The following is a 15,685-nucleotide window of genomic DNA, read 5'->3' on the forward strand; positions in this document are numbered from 1 at the left end:
CATGTCTAAAACAGAACTCACTATCTTTTCCCTCAAAACATTTTCTATACCTCTCTATTTCTATTAAGAATAGCAACTTTCTTCCAGTATCCCAAGTCCTCCCTTTGAAACACCTCACTTTTCTTTCATCCTTCATCTTTAAGTAGTTGACAAATCCTGTCATTACTATCTCCATAACATCTCTCATATATATCCAATTTTCATTATTTACAAAGTTATCCCATTAGCTTAGGCCTTCATAACCTGTCACCTTGACTATTGTTATAATCTCCTGTCTCAAGTCTCTCCCTTCTCAAATCCATCCTCTATATAGAAAGCAAAATAATTTTATTGAAGCATAGCTCTGACTTTGTCACTCCCTTTTTCAGTAAACTCCAGTGGCTTCCTATTGCCTCCAGGATCAAATACAAAATCTTCTGTTTATCATTTAAAGCCTTTTACAACCTGGTCCCAACCCACCTATCCAACCTCATTATATATTATTTCCCTTACCATTTATTAATGATCCAGCTAAACTGGCCTTCTTGCTATTCCTCACACATGATTTCTTGTCTCTGTGCCTTTGCACTGGTTGTCTCCAATATCTGGAATACATTCTCTCTTCTCTACTTCAAAGAATACCTTACTACTCTAGCACCCTCTCTGTGGCCACTCCTTCAACCTACACTCACAGGTTGGGGTCTCCAGAGAGTAGCTAACTGCTACTTTCTCTGAGTTCTAATGGTAACCCTTTATAAGATGGATTTCTAATACTGTCACTCAGAAGCCCCCACTGGCATCCTCACCATTAGCAACCAGAGAGCTAGACAAATAGCATTTAGAACAAGTATTTACTAAAGTGGTTATAATAAAAACAAATGGTACAAAACATTTCCCTTGAAACCTGGGGCATATTCTCCCACAAATGCTAATTGTCCATGGGGTTAGGAGACACACACTTAAAAAATATAATGGTAATGAGACACATGTGTAGAGAATATTTGTAATAAAAGGGTTAGTCAGAACTTTTCTCCCTTCATGGAGTCTTCATGAAGTCCCCCTATGCATAGCTCTCTTCTGGGCAGGTCACTAAGCTAGGATCCCAGGATTTGTGCCTTTCTAAAATCCATAGCTAGTACTTGTCTCTAACATGGGAGATCATACATCTTGATGCTACCATGAGCCTTGCCTGACTTCCACATCCTTTGTAGGCCTGCTGTCAGCCAGTACTACTTATTTTAAGCACTGCTGATATTACTATTCACTTGCAACTATGGACTGGATATCCGATGGAACAAGGTTGCCTACATTTCTATCTTAGAATATTCATTAGCCTAAAATCAGGAAAGAGCAGAAACAAAGAGACAGAGGTAGTCATGCTCACTGCCACCACTGCCAGGTTGGAAATAGGGCAGCTTCCCTCCCCCTACCTGATTCTCATCAGGGTGGCAACTCTAACCAGCCCTGCCTCCATTCAGCCTAGTAAAAAATTCATCTTTTTTTTTCTTTTACCATGATTCAGCAAATGAAAAAGAGTAATGTATAGGCAGATTGTTCTGTTTTTATGCCCATTCATTTCCACCTCAGCAAACCCTGTGTACTCAGTTCTTCTAGTTCTGCTTACCAATTGGAAGAATTTTCATCATCACATCATGTAAGCTCCTTAGTCACACATGACTAGAAACTGGCTTCCCAAAGTTCCACATAGTTGATGGAAGCCAAGGCATGCTCTGTATAATCAATGAAGACAGGTAAAATGATTTGAGTTTACCATCTGTTACATTACCTTTAAGCATCAGCTTAAAGGGTCCACCTTTACTATGAGGACACTCCTTATCTCTCAAGCTGTTAGTGCTTTCCCTTTAAAAATTGCATTATGTTTATTTTACATTTCTTCTTTATATATACATGCAGGCTATCTCCCTCTTATAGAATGCAGTGGCTACTACATTTTATTTCTGTATCAGTGTCTGGGATATAGTGTGTGTTTAATAAATGCTTGTAGATTGAATCATGAAACCTAATTTAATTAATGCCTGGAATTTAGGAGAGGGACTGTCAATTTAATCCTGCTGAAGGACATGTTTAGAGGGATGTTTAAAAAATGAAGAATGTGAAAATATATTATAGAATCATAGAATTTAGATGAAGGTATGGAGAATTTAAGTTACTTGCCAGAGGTTAAACCGGGGGGAGGGAGGAGAGGAGGGGAACCCTACAGCCTTGAGGCTACATGTGCCCCTCTAGGTCCTCAAGTGAGGACTTCTTCAGGTTTGGATTTAGTCAAAGGGTCACACTTGGGGACCTAGAAGGCCACAGGTTCCCCACCCCAGGGTTAAACAGTTAGTGCCAGAGCCAGAATTAGACTTCAAGTCTCCTGATTCCTAGTTCATGTTCTTTCTACAACTTTACACCATGTCTCAGCTGAATATATTATATTTTCCAATCCTCAATTAAGCTCATTGCTTTAATAGTACTATACCCTCTTCCCATTCAAATTCACTCAAAGAATAAGTTCAAATTTTGTCCTTGCTTGATTCCACCTAATCTCTCCCTCCCTTGAAGTTGCTTTGTATGTATTTTGTAGCTGTGAGCACATTTTATCCTCCAGTAGAAAGTAAGCTCCATCAGAGAAAGGACTGTTTCATTTTGTCTTGGTATATTCAGCACCTTGCATAGCACATACTAGATCCTCAATAAATATTTGTTATTGAAACATTCAAATCTTATTGTACCTTATTATAACCTTATTGTTATTAAAATATTGAATTAAGGCATGATATTTGGCTACTTGGACCTTCCAAAGAAGCCCTAATTCACTGGGTTCTTGACAACTACAGATAATGGAATATAAGCTTTCCTATGAATAATATACTATGAATAATACTGTAAAGGTTGTAAACACAGGCCCATGTTTGTCAAAACAGAACCACATTTCATGACCAGAATGTAGGTCACAAGGTGTTCAATTTTAGAATGTTCTCTTCAACTCACGAAGAATGTCTTCTAAGATTGAGAGAGCTTTCAATATATATTAATGAAATAATATCCACACCCATGAAAATCACAGATTTTTGAACTACTGAATAAAGCCTTATGGACTAAAATTGTCTTAGAATTTAAGTTATGAAAATATTAATGATAAGAAAAGCCATGGGAGTTATTAGGAGATATCTTACAAATTAAGCATAACTACTGCAAGAAATTCCTTAAACTCATTTTTCCTTGTTATCACCACCCATAAAAATAGGCAATAACAAATGCCTAGTTCACAAGAGTGACAGGAAAAATAATTCTTACTTCTGCCATTCTGGAATCCTGGAATAAAAGGAACTACTTAAATGGAAAATAGCATCATAAACTTTTGAACATAAAGGCTTCACATGGCCAAATGACATTAATAGTCAATTCACTCCATTAATAGTCAGTAAGCTCCATGAAGGCAAGAGCTGTCATTCTGTCTTTGCTTCCCTAGATACAAGTCCTTCAAAGGATATTCTAATATGTTTATGGCTGTGTGAGCTCACTGATGCATTTCCTCTAAATATACAAATCACAGCTGACCCATGTCTGATCATCCTGTGTGACTCTTGTCCATAGACAAAACCACACAGAGAATCTCCATTTCCTCAAATTCCCTTAACATTATGTGGATAATAGTAATTATCTATACGTTATCTCACACTCTTGCTACATGATTCACTCTTTTTTTAATCAAGTCAGACATGTTTCTGATGATATAATTACTCCCTTTCTCCTAGATAGTTCCTCATTTTTAATGCTTTCCCACAGTCAGTTCTCTACACAATTCCACCACATTACTACACTTCCAGCCTTGTCCTATTTCTATGACTTGTCATCTCAATGTCCAAAAGAAAGCTGAGATGTTAATCTGCTCCAGCCTAGGCTCATCCATTAGCTTTACCATCAGTCTCTTATTTGGCAAGAGAAGTTTTTCCAGCGTACTAGTCATTTCTGGCCTCTTAGCTGCAGATGGAGGAAATACCAGTAAAACTCATTCAGTGTCAACATTGCAATGGTCCCCTCCGTTACAGCCATGAGCCAAACTACAAGGTTCTCCAAGCTCTGTGAAATGACATATGCCACAGAACAAGGTTGGCTTCAAGATTAACATTTTCCTCAGGTGATGGCAGAGAGCCTTAGTGTGATCTGTTGGACAGACAGCCAGGAGGATATGAACCTGGATGACACAGCTTCTCAGCAAGGTCTGTCAGAAGAGTAATGTGAAATCCAGTGGCTGCAGAGGATTCTCAATCTTCAGAAGACAAGATGTCATTTGTCTCATCATCTGCAGTTGGCTGGAGTGTAATGCCAATTCCTATGTGAGGGCCTTAATGTGAACCAATGAGAGCTTCCCCTAAAAACACAGTGCAACTCTATCTCCAGTTCTTGGAAACTTTTCACTTGATGATCAAAACCTAAGTGCTATCTCTCCTTTTCCCATTCACACGCCCCAACAATTCCTGCTACTAAAGCTACTGATGTGGAATTCTGGGAGGGCTCAAGCAATTATATTTCAAAATTGGAATAACAAACAAAAGCCATTTAGTATCATAACACAACCCAGAAGCAATGCATATGGACTACTGTTTTCAGCCATTAATAAAAGAAGCTAATTACATGTTAAATAATTGGTAATTTTACACATAATGCATTATCATGAAAAATTCTCAATAATAACATTTAATACTTAGCATGGCTGTTGTAATATGCTACAGTGACGTTCGTATGCATACATACTTGGCACTTTTGGAAGTGTATATAAACTGTGTATCCAAACCCCAAAGTAAGCTAGGTTCCAAACTACGACTCCCATGCATGGACACAGAAATGCCACCCACTTTGAGAGAAATAAATACAGATACAACCTAATTCTGCTTGTCTTTCTTAGACCAAACACTGAAGGTTGACAATAGGTATTGTGGACATTATCACCCACAGATAGAGAAATCTAGATACGAATCATACTAAGATTTATGTTAAAGATTTCCCCAGAGTAAAACCCTTTGGCAAGAGTCAAAGACAGAAACAAACTCTTTAGGATTGGGTCCCAGGATAGAGTCAATAAGTACATAGGATGTAATTACTGAATCAGAACACTGTATCAAACACAAACTACTCCAGAATAATCCTATCTTTGGCTGAACTGTGAAGTAGAATATCAGCTCAACCACAGCCAAACACCACTATGAGGTGAAAAGCACAGGTCACCTTCTACTCTCACTGCTTCCCTACCTACAAGGTTGTCGCATGAAGGCAGACAACCAGGTACCAGAAATCCTGTACTCAAACAACTAGAGAAGGCAAAATTTCAAGGCAGAGGTGACTCCAGGAAGTAATGGCCCTCTTGTAGGGGTAGAGGCATTTTATCTTTTCTCACCTCAAGGGCCCCTCTCCTTATGAGCCATTGGTGATGAGGATGACAGGGTCTTCTCAATCTGCTAATGGTCCCAGTGTTACCCTTTCTTCCTGAGTAATTAGATCAGCTTGCTATGCCAGGGCTGGGCCTCTCTCCCTATCTCTAAGCCAGACCCAAACTCAAAGCCAGCTAGCCAAGGCCTATTCCCTCCCTTCCTGTCCACCAAAGGAAACTTGGGGCTTCAGTCAAGCTTCCCAGGGGAGGCCTACTCTTGTATCTACTCACCATCCTGTCAGTCTCACTCTACAACCAGGCTCCCACCTTGACTTCCTCTTTTCAGGAGTACTAGGCTTTCATGTGTTCCTTTACATTTCCAAAACACTGTCAGATGTAGTTTTTGCCCCAGGTTGTGGATTTCCTTATAGGTGGGAAATCCAAATTCATCAGGAGGTGGAGTGGGAAATGACTATGATACAAAGGCAAAAGGCATCAATAAAATGTATTTTCTTTTTATTTCCAGGCCTTAGGCCAAATTTCCCACCTATAGGGAAATCCACAGCCTGGGACAACACCACCTCTTTGCCCCCACCCCACACAAAACCAAACTTCTTTTACCAAGGTTATCACTTATCCAAGGGAGCTTACTTTTGCAGAAACTATATATCTAGTAGGAATATGGTTGGTATTCAGTCCCTTCAATCACTTGAAAACATCTCAAACACACAAGTAGTATCATCTTCTAACATAAAGATTAACAATACATATGCCCTATACAAAGATGAATTCTTCTGAAAGGCTGTCAGAATCAATACAATTCAATCAATTAACAAACATTATTAAGCAACCACTAAGTTGGATGATGCTACAGATACAAAGATGATTCAGTCTCAGCTCTCAAGAAAAGAACATCTAATCTAATCAAGAATGTCACTGGAATTTTTATTAAAATTCTGCCTTTTTGTAGCTTTAATTATTTTATGCACTGGGTGAAGTCCAATAAAACAGAGATGAGTGAGAAGCTAGAAAAACATGTAGCAGGAGTGATCAGATGAACTCCCTGATTTGTTAGACTAGAATATTTCCAATGGAGCTTCCCCATGCCAGAAAGATCACATGTCAAGCACAAACAAAAACCTGGCATATCATGATCATATTCTAAATTTTCACAAGAAACATCATTCCATTCAATAAGCACATATATTAAGTGTTATTTATATGCTCCAAAGCCACAGAGATGAAAAACACAGTTCCTGCCCCCATGGAGTTTATACAGTAAGCTATCTTACTTACAAAAAAGTCAATATAAATGTAAATCAAGTACAAAATAAGTTAATCTAGTCAGAAAAGAGAAGCAAAAACAGAACTTGTAAAGTAGATGCAAAGAGAAAAGTAGAACCAACTGGATTTAAACTCTAGAGGAGATGGACAGGTGACTATAAAACTAAATTAATGATTAAATGAATTATTTTATGAAATGGAGCTACCAAATGCCTCCTCTGGATAGGGCAGGACTTCCTCATTCTGAAAAATTCTGCCTCTTATACTTGCAATCTGTGTGATTGGGCAAGGTATTTAACTTCGCCAGGTTTCCTCTTCTTTAAAAATGAGAGGGTTGGACTAAGGTCCTTTCCATTTCTAGAGATACAATTCTATAATGCCCCTATAGAATATAAGCACTTCGAGGGCAGGGAGAGTCTCATTTATATCTTTTCATCCACAATGTCTAACACAATATCTGACACACAGTAGGCATTTAATAAATGTTTGTTGATTGATTGATTCTGTGGCCATCTAGTACAACCCATACCTAAAAGAGTCCCCTCTACAGCATGGCCATAAAGTGAAATTAGTCTTTGTTTTAAGACTTCCAGTGAGACTTATCCCTCGTCATCTGACCTTGGCATAATGGCACAGCCTTCCCACAGGATTAAAATGTTCCAGGAATAGTAGACTGCTTGGAGGGGTGGAGCCAAGATGGCGGAATGAAAGCAGCAACTTGCTTGAGATCTCCCCCAAACCCCTCCAAATACCTATAAAACATGGCTCTAAACAAATTCTAAGGCAGCAGAACCCACAAAAAAACAGAGTGAAACAAATTTCCAGCCCAAGACAACCTGGATGATTGATCAGAAAGGTATATCACACCGGGCTGGGAGCACAGCGCAGCACGGTGTGGGTGTGCAGGCCACAACAAACCTGCAGCAGGCCTCAGACAACTGAATCGTGGGCAGCTGTGGCGGTTTCCAGACTCCTCAATTCAGGAATGCCAAAGACAACTTAGAAAGTCAGTGGGAAAAATCTATTTCTGTGGTGCTGAGAGAAGAAGGTGGGGTCTCAGCTCCAGTTCCCCCAGAACGTAGCTCCTGGGGTGGGCAGCTGCTTCCCGAGTTTCCAGCCCACAGACTGAGGGGAAATCGAGTGGTTGATGAGAGGGGGATTGCAGGGATCTCTCTGCTGGTGCTAAGGCAGGAATCTCTTGCTTTGCCCATGCTTGGATCAAGGTCACAGTTCTGGTTGGGGGTCCTGGGGTGAGGAGGAGCGCTGGCACAGTGGAGCTTGTAGTGGCCGTGGACAGGAAACCTTCTTCACAGTTCCAAGACAGAAAGGAGTGCTTGTGGTCACTAATAGACCACAGCACAGGCCAGGAAAGGAATAAACACCTCGCCCCTTATCATACCACCTTGCAAGAACTGAAAATTTACAGGTCCCTAGAAGTATCTCTGAAAACAGCCATACAAACCCCCGAAGCTTGGGACAGTACATTCTCCACATTGGAAGCAAACTTTTACCTTGACAAAGAGTTTAAAACTCAAGTAGTTGGCTGGGATCATGAGCAAACCTTGAAAAAAGAGTCAGACTGTATTAACTTAGTTTGGTGACAAAGAAGATCAAAACATACAACCAGAAGAAGACAACAAAGTCAAAGCTCCTACATCCAAAGCCTCCAAGAAAAATATGAATCAGTCCCAGGCCTTGGAAGAGCTCAAAAGGGATTTTGAGAAGCAAGTAAGAGAAGTAGAGGAAAAACTGGGAAGAGAAATGAGAGTGATGCAAGAAAATCATCAAAAACAAGTCAACAGCTTGCTAAAGGAGACCCAAAAAAATACTGAAGAAAATAACACCTTAAAAAATAGCCTAACCCAAATGGCAAAAGAGGTCCAAAAAGCCAATGAGGAGAAGAATGCCCTAAAAAGAAAAATTGGCCAAATGGAAAAGGAAGTCCAAAAGATTACTGAAGAAAATACTTCCTTAAAAATTAGAATAGAGCAATTGGAAGCTAGTGACTTTATGAGAAATCAAGACACTGTAAAACAAATCCAAAAGAATGAAAAATAGAAGACAATGTGAAATATCTCATTGGAAAAACAACTGACCTGGAAAATAGATCCAGGAGAGAGAATTTAAAAATTATTGGACTATCTGAAAGCCATGATCAAAAAAAGAGCCTAGACATCATCTTTCAAGAAATTATCAAGGAAAACTGCCCTGATATTTAGAACCAGAGGGCAAAATAGAAATTGAAAGAATCCACAATCTCCTCCTGAAAGAGATCCCCAAAGGAAAACTCCTAGGAATATTGTAGCCAAATTCCAGAGTTCCCAGGTCAAGGAGAAAATATTACAAGCAGCCAGAAAGAAACAATTCAAGTACTGTGGAAACACAATCAGGATAACACAAGATTTAGCAGCTTCTACATTAAAGGACTGCAGGGCATGGAATATAATATTCCGGAGGGCAAAGGAGATAGGATTACAACCAAGAATCACCTACCCAGCAAAACTGAGTATAATCCTTCAGGGGAAAAAATGGTCATTCAGTGAAATAGAGGACTTTCAAGCATTCTTGATGAAAAGACCAGAGCTGAATAGAAAATTTGACTTTCAAATACAAGACTCAAGTGGAACATGAAGAGGTAAACAGGAAAGAGAAATCATAAGAGACTTATTAAGGTTGAACTGTTTACATTCCTGCATGGAAAGATGATATTTATAACTCATGAGACCTTTGTCAGTATTAGGGTAGTTGGAGGGAAAAAATTATATGTATGTATAGTAGATAGTATAGTATAGATAGATAGATAGATAGATAGATAGATAGATAGATAGATAGATAGATAGATAGATAGATAGATAAGGGCACAGGGTGAGTTGAAGATTAAGGGGTCATATCTGGAGAATAAAATTAAGGGATGAGAGAGGATTATATTGGAGAAGAAGAAAGGGAGAGGTAGAATGGGGTAAATTATCTCACAAAAAAAAACAGAAAAGAAAATGCTCTTACAGTGGAGGGGAAATGGGGGAAGGTGAGAGGGAATGAGTGAATCTTATTCTCATAGGATTTGGCTTAAGGAGGGAATAACATACACATTCAATTGGGTAAGGAAATCTGTCTTACCCTCAGGAAAATAGGGGGAGAAGGGACAAAGAGCAGGGGATGATAGAGAGGAGGGCAGATTGGGAAAGGGTAATCAGAAGCACATAATTCTGAGGAGGGACAGGGTCAAAAGAAAGAATAGAATAAATGGGAGGGCAGGATAGGATTAAGGGAAATAGAGTTAGTTTTTCACAACATGTCTACTATGGAAGTGTTTTGCATAACTGCACATGTATAACCTATATTGAGTTGCTTGCCTTTTCAATGAGGGGGGGAGGGAGGAAGGGAGAAGAATTTGAACCTAAAGTTTTAAAAACATATGTTTAAAAAAAATGTTTCCACATGCAACTGGGAAATAAGAAATACAGGAAATGGGGTACAGAAGTCTGTCCTGCCCTACAGGAAAATAGAAGGGGAAGGGGATAAGAGAAGGGGGTAAGAGATAGATGAGAGGACAGACTAGTGGAAGGGATATTCAGAATGCATGCCATCTTGGGGTGGGGAGAGGGGTAAGATGGGGTGAAAATTTGGAACTCAAAATCTTGTGGAAGTAAATATTGAAAACTGAAAATAAATAAATTTATATTTAAAAAAAAAAAAAGACTTCCAGTGAGTGAGAATTTATTATCTCCTGAAGCAGACTATTCTATTTTTGGATAGCTCTAGTTGTTAGAAAGTTTTTCTGAGTATTAAACCTAAGTTTGCCTCTTTGTAACTCCAATCATTGCTCTTAACTGTATTCTGGAGCTATGTTGAACAAATTTAATCCCTCTTTCATGTGACATTCTTTAAGTACTTGAAGATAGATGTCATATCTCCCTATCTTTTCTTCTTTGGGCCAAAAATCCTTAGTTTCTACAACCAATTCTCTTATAGTATGAACTCATGAATTCCTTCCCTACCCCAGATGCCCTATTCTGGATGCTCTCAAGCTTATCAATACTCTTCCCATACTGTGGAGCACAGATCTTAATACATTAGTCCAGCTAAGGTGTAATCAGGGTACAGTACAGTAGGCCTATTACCTTCTTATTTCTGGAGCTTACGCTTCTCTTAATGCAGCTTAAGTTTACATTCACTTTCTTAGCTCCTATTGAGATGACAATCCACAAAAACCTCCAGATCTTTTACGTATAAACTACTGTCTAACCTTGCCTCCCCTATTTCTTACTTCCAAAATTGGTTAGCATGACACAAAATGTAAAGTTTGACATATAACTCTATTAAATTTCTTCTTAGTTGTTTCAGGCCAGCTTTCTGGCTGATCAAGACCATTTTGTATCTCAGCCCTATCATTAATTGTGTTTATGTCATCTGAAATTTGTATAACTAGAGCATCTATGTTTGATCCATGTTACTGATTAAAATATTTGTTTAGAGCCATTTTTTACAGGTATCTGGAGGGGTTTGAGGGAGAGCTCAAGCAAGTCCCACTGAAGAAAATATTAAGCAGCATAGGACCAGCAACGTTCTCCTGGGGGACCATATGTTAGAAACACTTCAAGATACCATTACACAATTACCATTCTTTGAGTCCACACATTCAGTTTGGAATCCATCTAATTATACCACTGTTTAGCAAAAGGATGATATATACATATATATGTACATATAAACACACAAACATTATATCCTTTTCACAAGAACAACATGAAATATTTGATCAACTGCTTTGCTAAAAATCTAACTAAATTAGGCAAATCTACAGCATTTCCAGGAAAGAAGGAAGGAAGGGAAGAAGGAAGAAGGAAGAAGTTTGGCATGACTTGTTCTAGATGAAGCCATGTGATCTTTGTGATCACCATACTCTTTTCTACTAGGTATTGACTAACCATCCCTTTTAATAAAACTTTTTAGAATTTTGCCAGAAATTATAATTACAGTCGCTAGACTATTGTCTACATATTCTAGGCTATTCTCTTTTTGTTTTGTTTATTTGTTTCAAATTTGGAACAACAGTTGTCCTTATCTAACTCTGTTCTATAACTGCCATCCTCCATCTTTTAAAAATCTTTCACAGTGTTTCAGAAATCACTATAGTTTAACTGGGTCAGGAGATTTGAACTCATCAAGGGATGGTAGGTACTCTTGTATTATCTCCTTTTTTTTAAATCTTTCATTATCAACACCCTCTTAGCTATTTTTCCTGTCCTTTACAGTTCAAGGGTCATTTTGCTTGCCAGAGAAAATGGATTAAAAAAAAAAACTAAGCAGCTCTGGTTTCTCTCTGTTGTCAGTTATTATCCTCCCATTCTCTCTGAACATTTTTCCTATCCCTTTTTTAATCCTCCTGTTTTCCCCAATATAATTTTATAGATTTTTAATTGTCCTCATCAGCCTCAGTTCATTCTGAACTTTAGCACTCCTGACACTATTCTAATAGGATCATGTTACTAGCTAACTTGCGTAACTGTCCTTTAAAAATCTAAATTGGATGGTGAATTTCCATGTTGTCCTCAGCAGCGTATTCAAGTAATGCGTTAATAAAAAAAAAAAAAAATCAACTGGGAAAGAAATAAACAGCTTGCAAATAGCATGTGGAAGACTAGAAGGGGGTATGGGTCCCACTTGAGTAGTGAGGCTCCATGTGTGACAGGGAGGTCTTTCTTAGTGTGTGGCTCAAAGGAAGGCTGAATAGATGTCTCTAGTACCTTCTCCCTCCCTGCCTTTTCTCCTGCCAGGTGGGGAAGGTAGAAGGTTGGGGCCAAGGGCCAGACACCACTCTGCTTGCCTCAGAGAAAGGGGTACCAGACTAGAAGTCTATCTATTTTCTCCCTTAAATACTGTTCATCTATTTGAGGGGATATGATTGGGTTTTGATCATTTTGTCATTTTGAGGGAAGGAGGACCTCCAAGCTTTATATCCAAGGCTTACCTCCTTTCTCACCTAAAACCAATTCCACAATGAACACACATAGAAAACAGCAAAGAAATCCATTTATCCAAAATGTAGCAAAACAGAAATCAGAGAAAGTATACATAGAACATGTATTAGACAACATAGAGTGAAGGAGGTCTCCCACTGGGTAGCTCAACCAAGAGAAAGTTGCCTTCATTTCACTGAAGATGAAACTACCCAAAGTCTCTAGAGTAGCAATATGGGAATAGGGATATGATGGAGGCTGTCTGCTTCTGTCATAACTTCCTAGAGTCTTTTCCTCCAGCAGCCTGAAGTGGAAACTAGGGGCACTCAAATGATGAATCCTCAAAGCAGTCCTAGCTAAGGCTACAGCTCTGTCACCTCTTGCCAACTCCACCCTGCCCCTCACTGAGGGCACAGCATTCACATACAACAATAAGAAAAGAGTACCATACCAATGGGCTTTCGAACAAGGGGTACACAAGAAAGGCAAATTCCTAGTAATGGTTACTTACGATAAATCTCAGTCTAGTCTATTCTCTACTCAGCCATCAAAGTGATTTTCCTAAAGCACAAATCTGACCAATTCACCTTCCCCTCCACTCAATAAACTCTGTTGGCTCCCTATAACCTCCAGAATCAAATATAAAATCCTTTACGGGGCACCGAAAGCCCTTGGTAACCTAGCCTCCTCCCACACACACAACTTTTCAGTTTTCTTACCTTATTCGCTGCCCCTACTGCAGTGTTCTGCAAGTCAGTGACACCTACTGACCTTTTTAATGCTCCTCAAACAAGACACTATCTCCCAATTCTGGACATTTTCTACTGCTGTTCTGTATGCTGGGAAGTCCTCCTCATCTCCATCTCCTGGCTTCTCTGGCTTCTTTCAAGTCCCAGCTAAAATTCCACCTTCTACAGGGAGCCTTTCCCAATACCTCTTAATTCTAGTGCCTTCCCTCTGTTGATCATTTCTTATTTATCCTGTGATATAACTCATTTGTGCAGTTATTTGTATGTTGTGTTCCCCATTAGACTGTGAAGTTTTCCAGGGCAGAGACTATCTTACCTTTCTTTCTTTCCCCAGAGCTTAACACAGAAGCAATAAAAAATTAAATCAAATTAGCACAGTGCTGCCTGCTACATAGTAGCTGTTTAATGTTTACTGACTGATTAACAAGCATATATTTATATTAGAGCACTGCAATTAACATTTTATAAAGTAGTAGCCTTTTACTAATTCAAACTATATGTGTGTATAAAATATAAGATTTATATTTTCTATACATACATGTACATGTATATCTTCCAGTCAGATAGCTTAGGTGGATACCTGTATTAAAAAAATCTTTATATAACATTGAGCTAAGTACTCTGAAAGAGGCTATTGTTATTATTGCTGTTGCTCAGTCGTGACCCCATTTGGGATTTTCTTGGCAAAGATCCAGGAGTGGTTGCCATTTCCTTCTCTAACTTGTTTTTATAGATGAAGAAACAGACAAATAGGGTTAAGTGATTTGCCCAAGGTCACCCAATTAGTAAGTATCTGAGGCCAGATTTGAACTCAGGAAGGCCAGTTTTCCTGACTCCAGACCTAGCAGCTGCCCACATTATTATTATTACTCCTACTGTAAATGTTTTCATTTAAAATGTTTCATACACTCCAACATTAAATTTTCATCAGTCCATACATCATACTAAAATTTTCCAGGTTAATAATAATCTATCGGGCCGCAATTTAAGTATATCATTGCCAAGAAAAAATGCGAAATAGTTTTATGTTTTAGTTTGTGCCAACCAATGCACAGTGTCTCTAAGCAGATCCCGACTATAGCAAAATTAATGTAAAATCCTGTGGTGTTTCTGCTCAAAGAATTGCAAGCATTACTCGCTTTGGAGAGAAACACTTGCTGCCTAAATAAATCAAAGTAAAAAGTCTATACTAAGCAAGAAGGGACTATGGAATCAATACACTGAATGCACGTTTGAACGCACGTTTTTTCTGCCACTTTCCTTTCTTTTCCTAGGTCACTAGAAAAAGATAAAGCCAGCAACAAGGCTTTCATCCGCCACAGAGGTGAAATCTTGTGCTTTCCCTACTACACAGAGAGCCAGCCGCCCCCCAAACCAGAAAAACTTCCGCTGCAGGCATTAGTAGGAATGAGCGTGCGCAGAACCCTTGGAGCGCAGCCAGGGATGAAGCTTTACTCAGAAAACCGTAAATGGGAGTCTCTGGGACACTCATCCAGAGTGCCCAGGTCGGCCTTACCCGCTGAACCTCCGGCCAGGATCTGCTGAGCGGCTTCCCTCCTGAAGCCTCCTCCTCCTCCAGTCTTTGCAGGCATCTTCACTTTCGAAAGGGAGGCTTAGGAAGTCAGAAAACCACCACTTGAGAACAGGGACGGGCAGGGCAGGGAGCAGTCTTTAAGGAATGTGGGGAAGGAAGTTTGCTAACCCTTAAAGGCGGGAAGAGCGTAGCTTTGGAGATCCTAGTGCTGTACCAGCAGCAAAAGCAGCAGCAGCAGCAGTTCTCTGCCCGTACCGCTTTGTCACTTATTAGTCCCACTTGCCTGTTGCACTCCCTCCAAGTTAAACTTCCACCTCTGGCTCACACTCTGGCATGTTAAAACAGAGTGACGTGACTTAAGTAAGAGTGGGGCTTTGCTGATGCTTGATGCGGCATCTGGCTTGTTCCTTCTAGCTTGGGTCATGTAGTGTTTCCCTATCTGATCCCTCCTGCAGTGTCCTGTAAAGCTGGAAATGCTGGTTTGGTTTGAATGACATTAATGAAAAAATGAGCCTGGCTTGGAAATCAAACTGAAGGTCTTCGTTTTGACCCTTGCCTCACTTGGTTTGTAATTATTTATTTTATACCATGTGACAAGGAAAAAATAAATCAATAACCCTCAAAGATACTTCTTTGAACTCTTTCAATATCTAGAGATCAGCTTTGCCACTGCATGGAAGTTACAGGTTTAAATAAAACACAGAAATACCGCTTTCTTTTTATTTCTTATTTTAGACTCCTTTAGCTGTCTGTTTATTCTAGATTCCTTTCATGTTAAATGCTTCATAATATTTGACATTTATGT

General features: G+C 39.3%; 1 protein-coding gene across 3 annotated transcripts in view; it reads right to left on the reverse strand.

Annotated features, from left to right (window-relative positions):
- Positions 1-15,366, reverse strand: part of SLC25A21 (solute carrier family 25 member 21) — a 697,719-nt gene extending 682,353 nt beyond the window's left edge. For all 3 annotated transcript variants that reach the window (XM_078150322.1, XM_078150324.1, XM_078150323.1), the window contains exon 1: positions 14,863-15,366. In XM_078150322.1, coding sequence (XP_078006448.1) covers positions 14,863-14,938 — 76 coding nt within the window. In that variant the 5' untranslated portion in view covers positions 14,939-15,366. The remainder of the gene's footprint in view (positions 1-14,862) is intronic.
- Positions 15,367-15,685: the final 319 nt, after the last annotated feature.

The sequence above is a fragment of the Phascolarctos cinereus genome, unplaced genomic scaffold (genome assembly GCF_003287225.1).
Source record: "Phascolarctos cinereus isolate Bilbo 61053 unplaced genomic scaffold, phaCin_HiC Scaffold_2;HRSCAF=192, whole genome shotgun sequence".
Lineage (NCBI taxonomy): Eukaryota > Metazoa > Chordata > Mammalia > Diprotodontia > Phascolarctidae > Phascolarctos > Phascolarctos cinereus.